The sequence below is a fragment of the Cydia pomonella genome, chromosome 6, assembly GCF_033807575.1.
Source record: "Cydia pomonella isolate Wapato2018A chromosome 6, ilCydPomo1, whole genome shotgun sequence".
Classification (NCBI taxonomy): Eukaryota; Metazoa; Arthropoda; class Insecta; order Lepidoptera; family Tortricidae; genus Cydia; species Cydia pomonella.
In genome coordinates, this window is record NC_084708.1 from 22,714,294 (window position 1) to 22,731,328 (window position 17,035).

Sequence of the window (17,035 nt, forward strand, 5' to 3'; positions counted from 1 at the left end):
GTCCGCCCCGGGATGTAGCTCCTTAATTTTACCCAATAGCCATTTGGTTGGAGGCATGTCATCTTCTTTGACAATAACAATATCTCCAATACAGGGAGACTTCACAGTGTCGTGCCACTTATATCGTTGTTGTAAAGTGTTAAGATACTCCACTTTCCACCTACGCCAGAAATCTTGCATTCTATTTTGTATGAACTGCCATCTAGTAAGCAAATTCACATTTCTTTCTTCATAGTTTATCTCAGGAACGTTGATTAAGGGTTCGCCAATTAGAAAATGACCAGGTGTTAATGGACTTAACGTTGCTAATGTTTCGTCCATTTTACACAAAGGTCGAGAATTTAAGCACGCTTCAATTTGAGCCAATAATGTCGATATTTCTTCATATGTCATTTTTGTATTACTACTTACTCTATTGAGGTGTTTTTTCATTGATCGCACACCAGCCTCCCACAAACCACCAAAATTTGGTGCTCTTGGTGGAATGAAGTGCCAGGTAGTTCCATCGTTAGCTAGTAGCTCTGCTATTTCACTCGCTATGTTTATTTTACCTTTGGAAAACATGTCCTTTAATTCTTTGGCCGCTCCTGTAAAATTTGTACCGTTATCGCTCCAAAGGTGAGCACAATGACCTCGCCTGGCAACAAACCTTCTAAATGCTGCAATAAATCCTTGTGCTGTAAGATCTGTAACCGCTTCTAAATGAATAGCTCTCGTGGACATACAAACGAATAGGCAGATGTATCCTTTCGTAGTCTTATAACCTCTCCCTTTGGAAGTCTTCAACTGTATAGGTCCAGCGTAGTCGACACCACTATTCAAGAAGGCGCGATGAGATGTAACCCTTGAAGCAGGAAGCTGGCCCATTAATTGTTGTTGTGTTCTTGCTTTGTCTATTATACAGATTTTGCAATTTCTTGTTACTTGTCTGACAGCTGATTTCAAACTTATTATCCAGTACTTGCTGCGAACGTATGTCATCATCTGTTGTATGTCACCATGTAATGTTTTTATGTGAGCTTCATTTACTAATAATCTTGTAATGTGTTGTTTGCAAGGAATAATGATAGGGTGCTTCTCATCTTCTGATATTTGTGCATTACTAAGCCGCCCTCCAACTCTTAATAAGTTATTTTCGTCTAAATAAGGTCCAAGACTAATCAAGGAGCTCTTGTTCTTTATTTTACCGTTTTCTTTCAGATCTTCTATTTCTTGGTCATAAACCAGGCATTGATAATATTGGATGCATCTGTTTTCGATGTTATTGAGTTCCGCTGCTGTTAAATACCTTTCTCTATTTGAGTTACCAGTATGATTTCGAAATCTAAAACACCATGCTAAGACTCTCTTCAATTTGGACATAGATGAGAATGTTTCCCAAACTGGATTATCATCTAATCTTACATGAAATATCTTCTTTATCTCGAGGTCAGTGTATGGTATTTTGGTTCTTTCAAAATCTATTTTTTCACATTTAAGCCATTTAGGTCCCGTCCACCATATATCACTGTCGGCCATGTCTCTTGAACTTACACCCCTTGAAGCGAGATCCGCTGGGTTGTCTGTTGACGGAACATGTCTCCATTTGTCGTGGTCGATGAGTTGGATGATGTCTGATACTCTATTACCGACAAACAACTGCCATCGACTTGGTTGAGACTGTAGCCAAGACAACACTACCATTGAATCCGTCCAAGCATATATATTGTCCATCGAAACCTGTAACAAATCTGACATTTCTCTTAGAAGTTTCGCTGTCAATACTGCAGCACATAACTCTAATCTCGGTATAGTCAATTGTTTCAAAGGTGCTACCTTTGTTTTTGCTGCAAGCATACTAATATGTACAGTATCATTTTCATCTATCACTCGAAGGTAGACTACACCTGCATATGCAACAGAAGATGCATCCGCAAAACCATGAAGTTGAATATTCTTGCTACGAGAAGTTATTTTGATCCAGCGTGGTATCTGTATTGATTGAAGTTCGTTTAACTTTTCACGGTAATTTCGCCACTCCTCGACAACTTCAGGTGGCAGTTCATCATCCCAGCTCAGATTATATAGCCATAGTCGTTGAATCATCACCTTAGCTGTTATTATTACAGGAGCTAACCATCCGAATGGGTCGAAGAGACTTGCGACTTCTGATATTATCTGTCTTTTCGTTGTCGGGATTCTAGATTGTGGTAAGTTTACTGTAATTTTGAAAACATCTTTCTTTCTGTCCCACGTAAGTCCCAATATCTTTATAACCCTGTCTAATTTAATTTCAATTTTGTTTTCAGGTTCTTCACATGTTCTCCCTTGTTGGAGAAACTCGAGGAGCTCTTCAGAGTTACTTGACCATTTCTGCATTTCAAACCCGCCTGCCTTTAACAGACAGTTAATCTCTTGGCAAAGTTTCTTAATTTCAAACTTATCCTCATGTCCGGTCATCAAATCGTCCATGTAGAAACTGTTTTTTACTACCGATGCCGCACTTGGGTAAGTGTGTGCTTCATCCTCGGCCAATTGATTGAGTGTCCGAACAGCGAGATAAGGTGCAGCAGCAGTTCCAAATGTAACAGTAAGTAATTTGTAGCTCTCCATTTTTTCGGAAGGTGTATCTCTCCAAACGATCCGCTGTAAGTCTGTGTGTTTGTCCGTCATCCACACCTGTCGATACATCTTAACAATGTCTCCAATTACACATATTCTATGAGCTCTCCAGCGAATTACTAGACTTCGTAAGCCCGGCTGCAGTGTGGGCCCTATCATCATAGCGTTGTTTAATGAGACGCCATGAGAACCTTTTGCTGAAGCGTCAAAAACAACACGAACCTTCGTAGTGTCTCTAGTCTCCTTGATAACAGCATGATGTGGAAGGTACACTGCTGCATCATCGTCTTCCACTTCAGTTCTCTTCATGTGACCTAATTCCAGGTACTCATGTATGACTTTTGCGTATTCCTTCTTCAAATGATCATTTTTCTCAAACTTCCTTTCCAGCTGTTTGAATCTCAAGGTTGCTTGCTGTTTGGTCTCTCCGCATGACTTCACAGTATCCTCCACGCTTTCTTTCAACGGTAGGTGTACTATATATCTTCCAGTGTCATCTCTTTTTGTAGTTGTTTTGTAAATATCTTCGCATAATTCTTCTTCCTTTGACCATCCCTTCATGTTTGTATAACCTTCTGTTTCAACCTCCCAAAATTTCTTCAAAAGATTGTTGTCTTCCTCTACTTGGCGGAGAACATGAAAGCTCGCGTGTTTGTTAGGTCTGGAAGAAGTTGTATTAGTGTCCCCTGTCACAATCCAACCTAAGCGTGTATATTGTGCTACTAAATAGCCCGGTCCCTTCATTAGCCCAGATTCAAGAATTTTGCCATAGACCTCTGCACCGAGAAGAATATCAACTCTACCCGGAATATTAAAGGTGGGGTCAGCTAACTTTAACTTTGCATCATCAAGTTGAGGCCACGGTTTACAATTTACTTCCCTAGCTGGTAAGCTACGAGTAATAGATTTTAGTACATATGCATTTACCTTGACGACGAAATCGGGCTCATACCTCGACGAGATTTGTAGTTCCACCTTATTTTTTATGCACACGTTACCTTCTTCAATTCCTGAGACTACTCCGCTAATTGTCGTTTTCTTCAAGTTTAACATCTCGACAACTCGAGCTGTGACGAAGGATATTTCAGATCCCGGGTCAATGAACGCTCGACACACTTGCGACGGTCCACACTTCGATGCTACATCTACTAACGCTGTAGCTAACATAATGTTTTTCTCAGTTGCTTCTTCATTTGGTCTAACGTGCGCAACTACCTTTGAGTCATCTAAGGTCATGTCAACTTTATTGTTTTCTTGCATTTCTTCAGCCGGTTTTGAATCTCGATGCAGTAATGAATGGTGACGTCTCTTGCACACTTGGCACGATGACTTCTGTCTACATCGCCACACTGCATGATTGGGTATGAGGCAGTTAAAGCAGAGATTGTTTTCTCGAACAAAGTTGTATCTGTCATCTAATGGTTGCTTCGCGAATTGTTTACAGTTGAAAATGTAGTGATCTTCTTTACAAAATGCACATTGTATCTCTAAACAAGCATCATTGGCTGTGACATGGAACGTCCTTGAGGCGGCTGGTTTCCAACTCTTATTATCTGGTTCTACCATTTCTAAAGTTCTGAACCGAGTTTCTAGGAAAGACTTCAATCTTTCGAAAGTTGGAAATACTGATGAATCTTCTCCATTTATTAACTCTTCCCAATATTTATGGCTATCAGTATCCAATTTTGAAACAATGATGTAAATTACAATGGCATCCCATTGAGATATGGGTAAACCGAGATTTTTGAGAGAGTTCAGACATTCGACAGACGTGTCGAGCAGTTGTTTCAAAGCGGTGGCTGATTCTTTGACAATTGTCTTCTGGCCAAAAAACCTTTTAAAATGGCAATTTGCGATGTACCTTTTATTATCGTACCTTTTCTTCAAAATAGTCCATGCTTGTTTGTAATTTTCGGCGGTAATTGAAAATTGTCTTAATAGGTATTCCGCGTCACCTTTCAGGTTAACTTTGAGGTAGTGCATGCGTTGCACATCATCTAGCGAGTTATTTTTATGAATTAAGGTGTTAAACAAATCGTGGAAGGATTGCCACTCCGTGTACTCACCGCTGAAAGTCGGAATAGTAATACGGGGTAATTTTATATCACTGCTTGACGCTTGATTGCCTGAACTATTTTCTGTAATTTGGCTGTCTCTTGTTTCGGCATTAAACTTCAGCAAAACTGTCTTTAATTCACCCTTATATATATAATAACGTTCTTCAAACGTGTCGTATAGATCTTCCGTAAAATAGGATAATTTGCATTTATCTTCCTTTGAAACGGCGGTTATCAACTTTTGATGGATGGATTTGAATTCCTTGTAGTTATTTTCCAATGTTTCTAGCCGCCCTTGTACGTATCCTACAGTAATTCTTTCCTTTGGCGACTTTTTGAAATTAACGTGGGCCTTTTCTGTTGTTTCTAAGCTGTCTTGTTGAAGTGTTATAAGACTTATAAGTTTCTCGGCTGTTGACATATTCAATATGAATTTCGAAAATTTTATCTAAAGTACGTAAATGTAACGTGCACTCTTTTTACACAACTTTACTATTCTGTTTATTTTAACTATCCGGTTCGGTTTTGGACCATGTTTACTCTATTATTGTGAATTATTGAATTTTAGTAAGGAAAACGTATTTTTATTACAACATGACTTTATTGACTGACGTTTTATATTTCATCAAATAAACCAAAGAGTACATTTGACATATAACTTCAAAGAGGCTGAACACCATTAACTCCTTCGTTTTTTGGCTGGCTAATTTAGACCCGGGCTGTAAGGCTCTTTAACGCCCAGAAACTATTATTATTATTATTATTGGAGTTTGTGGGCCTTTGAGTGCCACGTCGACCAGGCAGTGATCTATTGTGACAGCCCTTTAAAGTTCATTACTATTGCCCGTTGAATCCAGGAAGTTCCAGATTCTTTGGGCCGTAATGTTCTGTACCTCATAATCATAAGGGTCACGTGCCGCCATAAGTGGGTACTTCTTTTTGACATTAGTGGTCCACAGGAACAGAGAATGTGCATTGCAGTCTCCTAAGAAACTAAGATGACAGTTCGATTTTCTGCGACCTTTAGTACAAAACAACCTTCCTTACAACCTTCAAGAAAAGAGCGTATTCCCATCATAGATACACTCTTCCGAAAGGGCTCATTAACTCACCTAGTGAGGCAACATTTGAAAATATATTTGAAAAAATGTTAATTACATTAGCTTGTTACTCTATATTTACACTAGATTTTTAATTTGAATTGCAAGCATATAAAAAAAACTATCAATAATGTAACTATTCCTATTAAGGTGGTTCGACTAGGTTACCCAAAGCTTAAACCTCACTAGATGGCGCCACAATTGCAAATTTTGAGTTTAAATTTTTTTGTGGAGTAGTCTTGGTATTTCAATACTGTAAAGTATGTTTAGCGCACTCTTTAAATAAATATTGAACTATTAAAACAAACATTGAACACTTCATTGTACAAAAACTACCCCTTAATGTCGACAGAATGTTTCTTGACTCTATTTCTAAGTATCACTCACACATTCAAACAGTCTTACTGGGATCCTTGTAGTAGACAATTTGGCACAGCGTGAGTAGGCTTCAATAGCGTTGCGGTATGTACGTGGAAATACATGCAAGAGGAAGTGGGTTCGAGACTCATTAGTTTTTTTTTGTTATCAGTATTATCAAGTATTATTAATAAATTATTTTATGAGAAATATGAGCGTTTTCCATAAAAACATTAAAAATCGGATTCTCACACATCATGATATTTTTGGGTTCTTCCAACTCAGAATCACTAGCATAATCAATCCTCGTGCTAAAAAAACCCGAAAATTTGTATTGAAATTTTAGTTTTACACTGAAATTTCTTTCACACTAAAATGTGACGTAATGGTATGGATATTTTAGGATATCTTTTTTTAATGCTAGGGTGGAGAAGATTCTAAGTATTCTAAGAAAGTCCAAATTTGTAAGTCAGATTTTCCTGTATTAAAAAAAACGCTGTTATGTTCTAAAATTAAAGCAATCCCTTACTGCCCAGCCTTTAAAAAAGTAGGTACTATTTTACAGTAGAATTAAAACATTTTTTTTACGATACATTTAATTAAATTACAGTGAGTTACAAAATGAGATATTTACCATGTTTGTTTATATTATTGATTTCCCGATATTTTGACACAACTAGAAGTTTCACACAATGCCTAGAGATAGAAAATTATTTATTTATTTATTTTATTTATTGTCAATTTCATTCAACGGATCACATCATATCCAATTTATGTGTTTATGTATTGCATTGTTTTCTACCTAGTTGGTTATTAAATTCTGTTACTGCAATAATCTTTATCTACATAAAATATACCAACGAAAGTTTAATAAAGTATATATTAAAATGAATTACACAAAATCAGGAATTACATATGACAATATCATTCAAAATCGCCTCCTCTGGCTTTGACACAGGCCCTCAAACGACGAGGCCAGTCATCAATAGCGGCACGCACGATTGTCATGTCTAATTCCGTCACTGTCTTAACTATGGCCCGCTTGAGGGAGTTAAGATTTGTGTGGGGTTTAGCACAGGATTTCTCCTCAATAACCTGCTATATGGCATAATCCAGGGGGTTAAAAGGCCAGGCCAGTCTTCGTGGGCAATAAAGTCAATTTTATTCCTTCGAAACCAGGCTTGAGTTGTTTTTGCCTTATGTGCAGGAGCTGAGTCCTGTTCAAAGATCCATGGCTGATTTCGAAATTGGGTGTGGCTTAAGGGCTTCACTATTGGTTCGAGAACGGTTTCCAGTTTCCGGTTTTCACACCTTTTTCACAGAAATGAATCTGTATGTTAGCCTTGAGTATGACACACCCAAAATCATGTTTGGCGGGTGCCCACATTTGTGCAACGCAATAGGGTTGTTTCCATCTACAAATCTTAGGGCATAATTGTATCCCAATAAATTTTTTTGGATTATAAGAACATGTTAAACTACTTTTACGGGACCTGTAATGACCATATTTTTGTAAATATTGAATTTAAAATATCTTTTGGCACACGTCACGTGACCAAACTCGAAACGTCATTGAAGATTCTGATGCCGTCACAACTCTCGGATTGACACTGTTGACAGTTAGGCGATTAACAACAAATGACAAATATCAGTTGACAGTTCGTATCTTCTACGTGTGTATGTAGTTATGTGTCAAACCATAAACTGTGACGTCACACAATTTTCAAAGAGCGTTTTGGGGGCGAAAGCATCTGTCAAAATATATTTTGTTAATTTAACATATTTAAAGCCGTTTTTAGTATAAAAGCTGAATTTTAAGGCAACTATTAGTTAATATAGAAAGTAATACAAGCGTTTCGAAAAATTGGAAACAACCTTATTACTGCGATACGATTCTCTTTTAGGCCCCAATTCATTATAGATACGACGAGATAAGCGTTATGTGTGGTATATAATTATAGCTCACAAATCCACCACATTATGTCATTTTTTATTTTTTCGGTAGCATTTGTTTTAACGGAAATAAAGAGGTTGCAAATCGAGTAACAGAACTTCAGAACAGATATCATTTGATATTTACCAGTCACTTTTCGGTGAAGGAAAACACCGTGAAGAAACTGGACTAATCCCAAGAAGGCTTAGTTTTACCCTCCCTCTGGGTTGGAAGGTCAGATGGCAGTCGCTTTCGTAAAAACTAGTGCCTACGCCAAATCTTGGGATAAGTTGTCAAAGCGGACCCCAGGCTCCATTGAGCCGTGGCAATATGCTGGGACAACGCTAGGAAGAAAGAAAGAAATCGAGTAACAGAACTTAGTAACCAACTAGGTATAATAGTTATGATGTAAATGTCCATATCATGTTGGAGTCATAATTATATTAGCCAACTAATTATTCAAGATCAATACACTTAGCTCCCTTAGGTATTCGCCTAAGTACAATCTCGGGAAAAATTGAGTTTTATAAAAGTGAACTAGTTTCTAGGTCATATTTTCTATGAATTGGTCATTTTTGTAGACTCCAATTACAGTTAGTGTAGATTATTCGCGGTTTTTCGCGCTTTTCCTGGTTTTTCGCGGACCAGAATATCGATGATTTTTGTAACTTGATTTAGACGTTGCTATCATTTTCAATCCAAAAACACATAAAATCACAATTCAGAACATGCGGCAGCGTTGTTTTCTATCAAGTACCTCAAGCACAAGGGCGGCTACCGGGAAAATCGAAATTCGTCAATTACGGGCATTTTTCTCTGTCACTCTAATTACGTCTTAATGAGAGTAAAAGAGAAAGATCCCCGCAATTGGCGAATTTCGGTTTTCGCGGTAGGCCCCCAGTCAAGTTTCAGCAGTGTTACCAGGTGAGCGGAAGAGAATTATCGTACTTGAGTGTCAATATTATTGTACCGTTGAAAAATATATCGTACGCCAATCAAAAAGGCAGCCCCTAAAAATGTCTAGCAAAATAAGCTTAAATTTCCAATTATTAATAAAAAAAGACAATTTTCGTCTAAATTGCGCAAAAAATCTGTTTATGTTTGTGTATTTTTGGGATAGACTCAAACGGTATACAGGAAATTGAGACATTTTAAACTTTAAACTTACACCAAGGAGCCGAACACCCAAAAGATACTAATTTTAGCCTATTTCTGAGAGAAAGTGTCATATTTTGCTTCAAATTACTAGACTTTTAAGGTGGCATCATCCAAGGGCTGAAATTATAGTACTTTAGTGTACGATAATGCTCTTTGGAACATTACGTCGTACCGGGGCCCAAATTATCGTACATGTACGACAATTATCGTACGCCTGGTCACACTGAGTGTCAGTGTCGACAGAGTCAGCTAAAAACGCGTCAAACATCGCAACGTCGCGCCGATGGCCGCCCGAGGCATGGAGTGGCAACGTCGCAATGTATTTGTACACGACATTTGTCACACACACATGAGTAAAATTTATAAAAATATAACGTTGATTATTGCATGATTTCTGTATGAAACAAAGTTTTTCTATTAATTTAGCGCAAATGAATATTCGAAAGTAGATGGATGCGCAACTATTTATGTAATAATATTGTGTAATTAATTAATAAATAGCGATTGTTTTTTGTATGAAAATCGAACCCCCTTAATTCTATAAATTTAATTTTAAGAAAAAAAATGTATCATTTTCACTTAATTGTGATTAAGAATCTAGTCTAGTGTATTATGTTATTGGTATGTGACATGCTGACATGTAAAATATGTCTGAATGGCATCATGCCGGCAATGCACTTACAACCCCTCTGGTGTTGCAGGGGTCCATGGGTGACGGTAATCGCTTACCACCAGGTGATCCGTCTGCTCGTTTGCCTCCTGTATCATAAAAAACCAGGATGATTGAGAAGTAAATTGACAAATATAACTGTAATTTAATTCTCCGGGATGTGAAACTAAATAAGTAGTGATATTTTTATGGACTAATTTTCGGACGGTAATATGGACGAGCCGTTCCGTCCAAATTAAAAGAAAGTTTTTTGTTTGTGTTTTTCTGCATTTAGAAGATTAGATATATTTCTAAGTATATTTGGACAGATTAAAAAGCTCCTCATTGCTCCTATATTACAATGAATTAATCTTCAGAAAACTTATTATAAGAAATGTTGTACCACGCACTTACATGCTTGGTGAATGGCCCATTATGAAAAGGTCATAAATGATTCAAAATTAAACCGTATCACTTTGAAACAAAGTTCAAAATCATGTGAGAAATATATTCCCTTCGCCTTACAAAGGTTTAATACTTTTTAGAGTGACGCAAGAGAACATAACCATACAAAGGACCTGGTAACTGCCATCGGGCAGTAGCTTCCCGCCTTAGATGGTGAAGTGGCAGTCCTGATGTGGCTTGCCGCGGCGCTCGTACAGATCGCAGTATATGTCTAGTCTCGTGGACGGTTGTACAGACCTGGTAACTGCCATCGGGCAGTAGCTTCCCGCCCTGGATGGTGAAGTGGCAGTCCTGATGTGGCTTGCCGCGGCGCTCGTACAGATCGCAGTATATGTCTAGTCTCGTGGACGGTTGTACAGACCTGGTAACTGCCATCGGGCAGTAGCTTCCCGCCCTGGATGGTGAAGTGGCAGTCCTGATGTGGCTTGCCGCGGCGCTCGTACAGATCGCAGTATATGTCTAGTCTCGTGGACGGTTGTACAGACCTGGTAACTGCCATCGGGCAGTAGCTTCTCGCCCTGGATGGTGAAGTGGCAGTCCTGATGTGGCTTGCCGCGGCGCTCGTACAGATCGCAGTATATGTCTAGTCTCGTGGACGGTTGTACAGACCTGGTAACTGCCATCGGGCAGTAGCTTCCCGCCCTGGATGGTGAAGTGGCAGTCCTGATGTGGCTTGCTGCGGCGCTCGTACAGATCGCAGTATATGTCTAGTCTCGTGGACGGTTGTACAGACCTGGTAACTGCCATCGGGCAGTAGCTTCCCGCCCTGGATGGTGAAGTGGCAGTCCTGATGTGACTTGCCGCGGCGCTCGTACAGATCGCAGTATATGTCTAGTCTCGTGGACGGTTGTACAGACCTGGTAACTGCCATCGGGCAGTAGCTTCTCGCCCTGGATGGTGAAGTGGCAGTCCTGATGTGGCTTGCCGCGGCGCTCGTACAGATCGCAGTATATGTCTAGTCTCGTGGACGGTTGTACAGACCTGGTAACTGCCATCGGGCAGTAGCTTCCCGCCCTGGATGGTGAAGTGGCAGTCCTGATGTGGCTTGCCGCGGCGCTCGTACAGATCGCAGTATATGTCTAGTCTCGTGGACGGTTGTACAGACCTGGTAACTGCCATCGGGCAGTAGCTTCCCGCCCTGGATGGTGAAGTGGCAGTCCTGATGTGGCTTGCCGCGGCGCTCGTACAGATCGCAGTATATGTCTAGTCTCGTGGACGGTTGTACAGACCTGGTAACTGCCATCGGGCAGTAGCTTCTCGCCCTGGATGCTGAAGTGGCAGGCCTGATGTGATCGCAGTATATGTGCCCGAGGAGACGCTAGGTCTCGTGGACCACGGCTAGCTTGTATATATGTAGGAGTCTCGTGGACGGTTGTACAGACCTGGTAGCTACCGTCGGGTAGGAGCTTCCCACCCTGGATGGTAAAATGGCAGTCTTGGTGTGGTTTGCCGCGGCGCTCGTACAGATCGCAGTATATGTGCCCGAGGAGACCCTCGGTCTCGCTGACCACGGCTAGCTTGTATATATGTAGGAGTCTCGTGGACGGTTGTACAGACCTGGTAGCTACCGTCGGGTAGGAGCTTCCCACCCTGGATGGTAAAATGGCAGTCTTGGTGTGGTTTGCCGCGGCGCTCGTACAGATCGCAGTATATGTGCCCGAGGAGACCCTCGGTCTCGCTGACCACGGCTAGCTTGTATATATGTAGGAGTCTCGTGGACGGTTGTACAGACCTGGTAGCTACCGTCGGGCAGGAGCTTCCCACCCTGGATGGTAAAATGGCAGTCTTGGTGTGGTTTGCCGCGGCGCTCGTACAGATCGCAGTATATGTGCCCGAGGAGACCCTCGGTCTCGCTGACCACGGCTAGCTTGTATATATGTAGGAGTCTCGTGGACGGTTGTACAGACCTGGTAGCTACCGTCGGGTAGGAGCTTCCCACCCTGGATGGTAAAATGGCAGTCTTGGTGTGGTTTGCCGCGGCGCTCGTACAGATCGCAGTATATGTGCCCGAGGAGACCCTCGGTCTCGCTGACCACGGCTAGCTTGTATATATGTAGGAGTCTCGTGGACGGTTGTACAGACCTGGTAGCTACCGTCGGGTAGGAGCTTCCCACCCTGGATGGTAAAATGGCAGTCTTGGTGTGGTTTGCCGCGGCGCTCGTACAGATCGCAGTATATGTGCCCGAGGAGACCCTCGGTCTCGCTGACCACGGCTAGCTTGTATATATGTAGGAGTCTCGTGGACGGTTGTACAGACCTGGTAGCTACCGTCGGGCAGGAGCTTCCCACCCTGGATGGTAAAATGGCAGTCTTGGTGTGGTTTGCCGCGGCGCTCGTACAGATCGCAGTATATGTGCCCGAGGAGACCTTCGCTCTCGTGGACCACTGCTAACTTGTATACGTCCGGGGCCCATGATTCGCCTGTAAAATATTCAAATTTAGAAGTTCGAAATAAGTCCGTTTTTAAATGGTGTCGATTGTAGGTATGGTGCAGGAGTGAGAAGACGGATTTTGAGTCGAAAATAGCCAAAAATGCGAGCGAACGGTATACGTGTGCTTCGACAAGGTGCAATGGCGACTAGAGGTCAAACGATGCACGCATGAATACCACTTCCTTCACATTACGCATTATTATGAAAACTGTTTACTTAACTAGGCACACAGATGGCGTTACAGGTAAGTAACATTAGAATATTTATATTATATTTTTACATGATATGTAATATGTATGTTTATTTATAAACTATTATTATATATGGCAGATTTTAAATAGTTTTAGGAAATTTCTTAGAAAAGTAATTCAAACATTATCCCACACAGGTACGTGAGTTTCTAGCGTCAACAAATGGGTTGAAAGTTTGCAGTTTTATGTACATTGAGCGACCTCTATGCAGGCTGACTGAAAAATATGCAAATTAATATAATGGTATTATTGTTTCTGTGTGTGTAGATTAAAATCATCATCATCTTCCTGGTGTTGTCCAGGCATTTTTTTCAAGAATTTTCCAAATATTCAATAAGTTCCTGGATAACGAAACATTTACCTACTATTTTGAATATTATTAAACCTAGGATCTAAAACATGTTGACAGTTGGTACATTACATATAGAAAATTCTTCATCAGGGATTCTTACTATCACTATTTATTGTATGTAAGTTCCTTGATCTTGACGAATAAATAAATATTATATGGACATTCTTACACAAATTGACTAAGTCCCACGGTAAGCTCAAGAAGGCTTGTGTTGTGGGTACTCAGACAAATATATATGTAATATACAAATTCTTAAATACATAGAAAACATCCATCAGGAACAAATATCTGTGCTCATCACACAAATACATGCCCTTACCGGGATTCGAACCCCGAACCATCGGCTTCATAGGCAGGGTCACTACCCACTAGGCCAGACCGGTCGTCAAATCTTACCTGGTAGCATCTCTTCCGACTGCAAACTGATTCCATACAGCTCCTGGCACAACATATTAAGTCCCTCCATGCAACCGCCTAGCGAAAAATACGGGCTAAAGTCAGAATTAGCCACATTTAATAGCTGGGTTTTGGCCTTATGTGTGAAATACGGGGTGTCCCAGCATGATAATGTGTCTAGATAGGGTGTTTCTTTCTTTTTCATTTTGAGCATGGCGTCGAAGTCTGATCTGGCGCGGTCGTAGAGGTTGTCTGAGAGGATGTCTAGGAACTGGCGGACGTTGGCTGACGTTTCCATTGTGCTAGCTTTTATTGCTCTGTAACAAGGGAAAAATATTTTTCTCTATTATTATTATTAAAATATATCTAATGTGGATATCAAAAGTTCGTCTAGTTGACCGGGGCGAGGTGCAGTCGGTAGGCCTCTCTTGCACCCTTGAACACCTGATGTTCATGTTTTTATATCATACCGGATACCTGGAGCAAGTCTAAAAGATACTTTTAGAGTGGATTTTTTTGAAGAATTCCCTCTCTTACTTGCCTGTCTGCGTAGCATCCGAAGACATATAGTTCAGTCAACTCATGCCATCTAACAAGTAGTCAACAATTCGCCTTGCTGGCTATCCGGTGCGAGGTACAGTCGGTAGGCCTCTCTTACACCCTTGAACACCTCATGTTCACGTTTTTATATCATGAAGTCTCAGATCAGAAGTTTTACGAACCGTCCAGGCGAATGAAATATCTGAAGCAAGTCTAAAAGACACTTTTAAGATCTAGCCTGGATTTTTTGAAGAATGTCGGCTCTAGCTACCTGTCTGCGTAGCACCCGAAGCCACATAGTTCAGCCAACTCATGCCTAGCATCTAATGTGGATATCAAAAGTTCGTCTTGTTGACCGGAGCGAGGTGCAGTCGGTAGGCCTCTCTTGCAACCTTGAACACCTGATGTTCATGATTTTATGTCATACCGGATACCTGGAGCAAGTCTAAAAGATACTTTTAGAGTGGATTTATTTGAAGAATGTCCCCTCCACGTACCTGTCTGCGTAGCACCCGAAGCCACATAGTTCAGCCAACTCGTGCCTAGCATCTAATGTGGATATCAAAAGTTCGTCTTGTTGACCGGGGTGAGGTGCAGTCGAAAGGCCTCTCTTGCAACCTTGAACACCTGATGTTCATGATTTTATATCATACCGGATACCTGGAGCAAGTCTAAAAGATACTTTTAGAGTGGATTTATTTGAAGAATGTCCCCTCCACGTACCTGTCTGCGTAGCACCCGAAGCCACATAGTTCAGCCAACTCGTGCCTAGCATCTAATGTGGATATCAAAAGTTCGTCTTGTTGACCGGGGTGAGGTGCAGTCGGTAGGCCTCTCTTGCAACCTTGAACACCTGGTGTTCATGATTTTATATCATACCGGATACCTGGAGCAAGTCTAAAAGATACTTTTAGAGTGGATTTATTAGAAGAATGTCCCCTCCACGCACCTGTCCGCGTAGCAGCCGAAGCCACACAGCTCGGCCAGCTCGTGCCTGGCACGCAGCGTGTCGGCGAGCAGGCGGTCCTGCAGCGCGTCGGGCGCGAGGTACAGCCGGTACGCGGCCTCGCGCGCCGCCGCCTCGCCGCACTCCGCGTACACTCCGCTCACGATTATATCGTCGCCTTCGGTGCTGAAGCTGGACCGAAACATACAATTGTACCAATATACAGGGTGTTTATTTAGTCACCTGCAATAATTCACCCTGTATAGTTAGTGTCATTCACGATGACGCGCAGATTTGTCAAATCTAACCTTTGATAACATGACATTACGAGTCAAGGCATGCGTCGTCGTGAATGACACGTTCTATAGCAATAAATAAAAATATTATGGGACAAATGGACCCAGTCCCACAGTTAAGCTGAATAAAGCAGAAATAAAATTATAACAATATAAATTTTCGGGAGATATATATTGGATAAAGATACGTTCTTTTGAAATAGCATAAAGCTATATGTAGACTACTTAAAGCAGTAAAGGCAGCATCGCCTCGTAGACAAATAAAGAACAAATGTATAAAACATTATATCATCATCTCATCATTTCATAGCAGTTCAACTTAGTCAAATGTCGCTTTTCCGAAAGAATTGAGTTACTATCAGAAATACTAAATAATATATTATAAATATGCTTAAATATTTGGATATCCTTAATTTCTCCAGGATGCCATCAATAAAGAAACAATTTGGCACCGCCGTGTTTGAGTAATAAAAGAGATCCCTTGTACGAAATTTCGAAGTCAGCTGAAAGATAGTCGATACTAAATTCATACTCATTAAGGAAACGGTAAAAACTTAACCTAAATCTAAAAATAAATAAAACGAATATTTAAAAAAACTACAAAAAACTAGATACTTACAACTGGCGAACGTTCTGCGGCACCGCCTCGCGCGGCACGCGCCGCGGCCGCGCCGCGCCCGCCATGAAGCGCTGCCCGGTCTGCAGTATCAAGTTGTTCAGCCCTACTACCTGAACCAAACAATACCATTTTATAGTCGTTAGATTGGTAGCTGGTCCTCAACGGCTTATCTTTTGTCCATTGTTAACTAAAACCTACCTGCAAAAAAAGGGCCCGGTCACTTTAACCGGTTTTTTTATTACAGCTCCTATGGTAATTGAAATAATTCAAAACGAACAAATGGAAAAATAATTCGCCAGTTCTTGTGTGGTCCCTATACGGTTACTGAGTGCCGGCGAGTCGAACGCTACCGAACCAGCCTAAAATGTGTCCTCGATATGCGTAACAAAGGCGCGTTATCGGAGAGCACACCTACACTGGTTTTTTGAGCGTTGGACTAGCCCGCGCTCAGGTGCCAATTTGAATTATACGACCCTTTTTTTTTTTTTGGTAGTGGCACGCGCCGTTTTAGTTAACAATGGACAGAAGATAAGCCGTTGAGAGCCAGCTACAAATCTAACAACTATAAAACCTGGGGCCCATTCTTCGAACCATGTTAGTTTAATATTAGTGCGTTGTCATGGAAACCCTAATAGATTTCGAGAAATGGGTCCCTGAAGTAAAAAAGCGGTTGTGCGAGTCTATTTTTTTTTCTAATTAACCTCCCGAAATTGCCCCCCATGTTTAAAATTAATTTACAACGTTACACGTCTGTCTTTGGGTCATCCACTTGCATAAGTATGTGTATCAAATTTCAATTCAATCGGTCCATTAGTTTCGGGGTGAACTGACTGTACGGATGGATGGACAGATTCACACGAGTGAAACTATAACACCTCCCGTT

At 41.0% G+C, this 17,035-nt stretch overlaps 1 protein-coding gene across 1 annotated transcript in view; it reads right to left on the reverse strand.

Annotated features, from left to right (window-relative positions):
* LOC133519312 (mitochondrial intermediate peptidase) overlaps positions 1 to 17,035 on the reverse strand; it is a 39,205-nt gene that overhangs the window by 11,707 nt on the left and 10,463 nt on the right. The window contains exons 6-9 of the mRNA XM_061853347.1: positions 16,153 to 16,262; positions 15,241 to 15,429; positions 13,752 to 14,068; positions 12,578 to 12,741 (exon numbers count right to left, since the gene is read on the reverse strand). Coding sequence (XP_061709331.1) covers positions 12,578 to 12,741; positions 13,752 to 14,068; positions 15,241 to 15,429; positions 16,153 to 16,262 — 780 coding nt within the window. The remainder of the gene's footprint in view (positions 1 to 12,577; positions 12,742 to 13,751; positions 14,069 to 15,240; positions 15,430 to 16,152; positions 16,263 to 17,035) is intronic.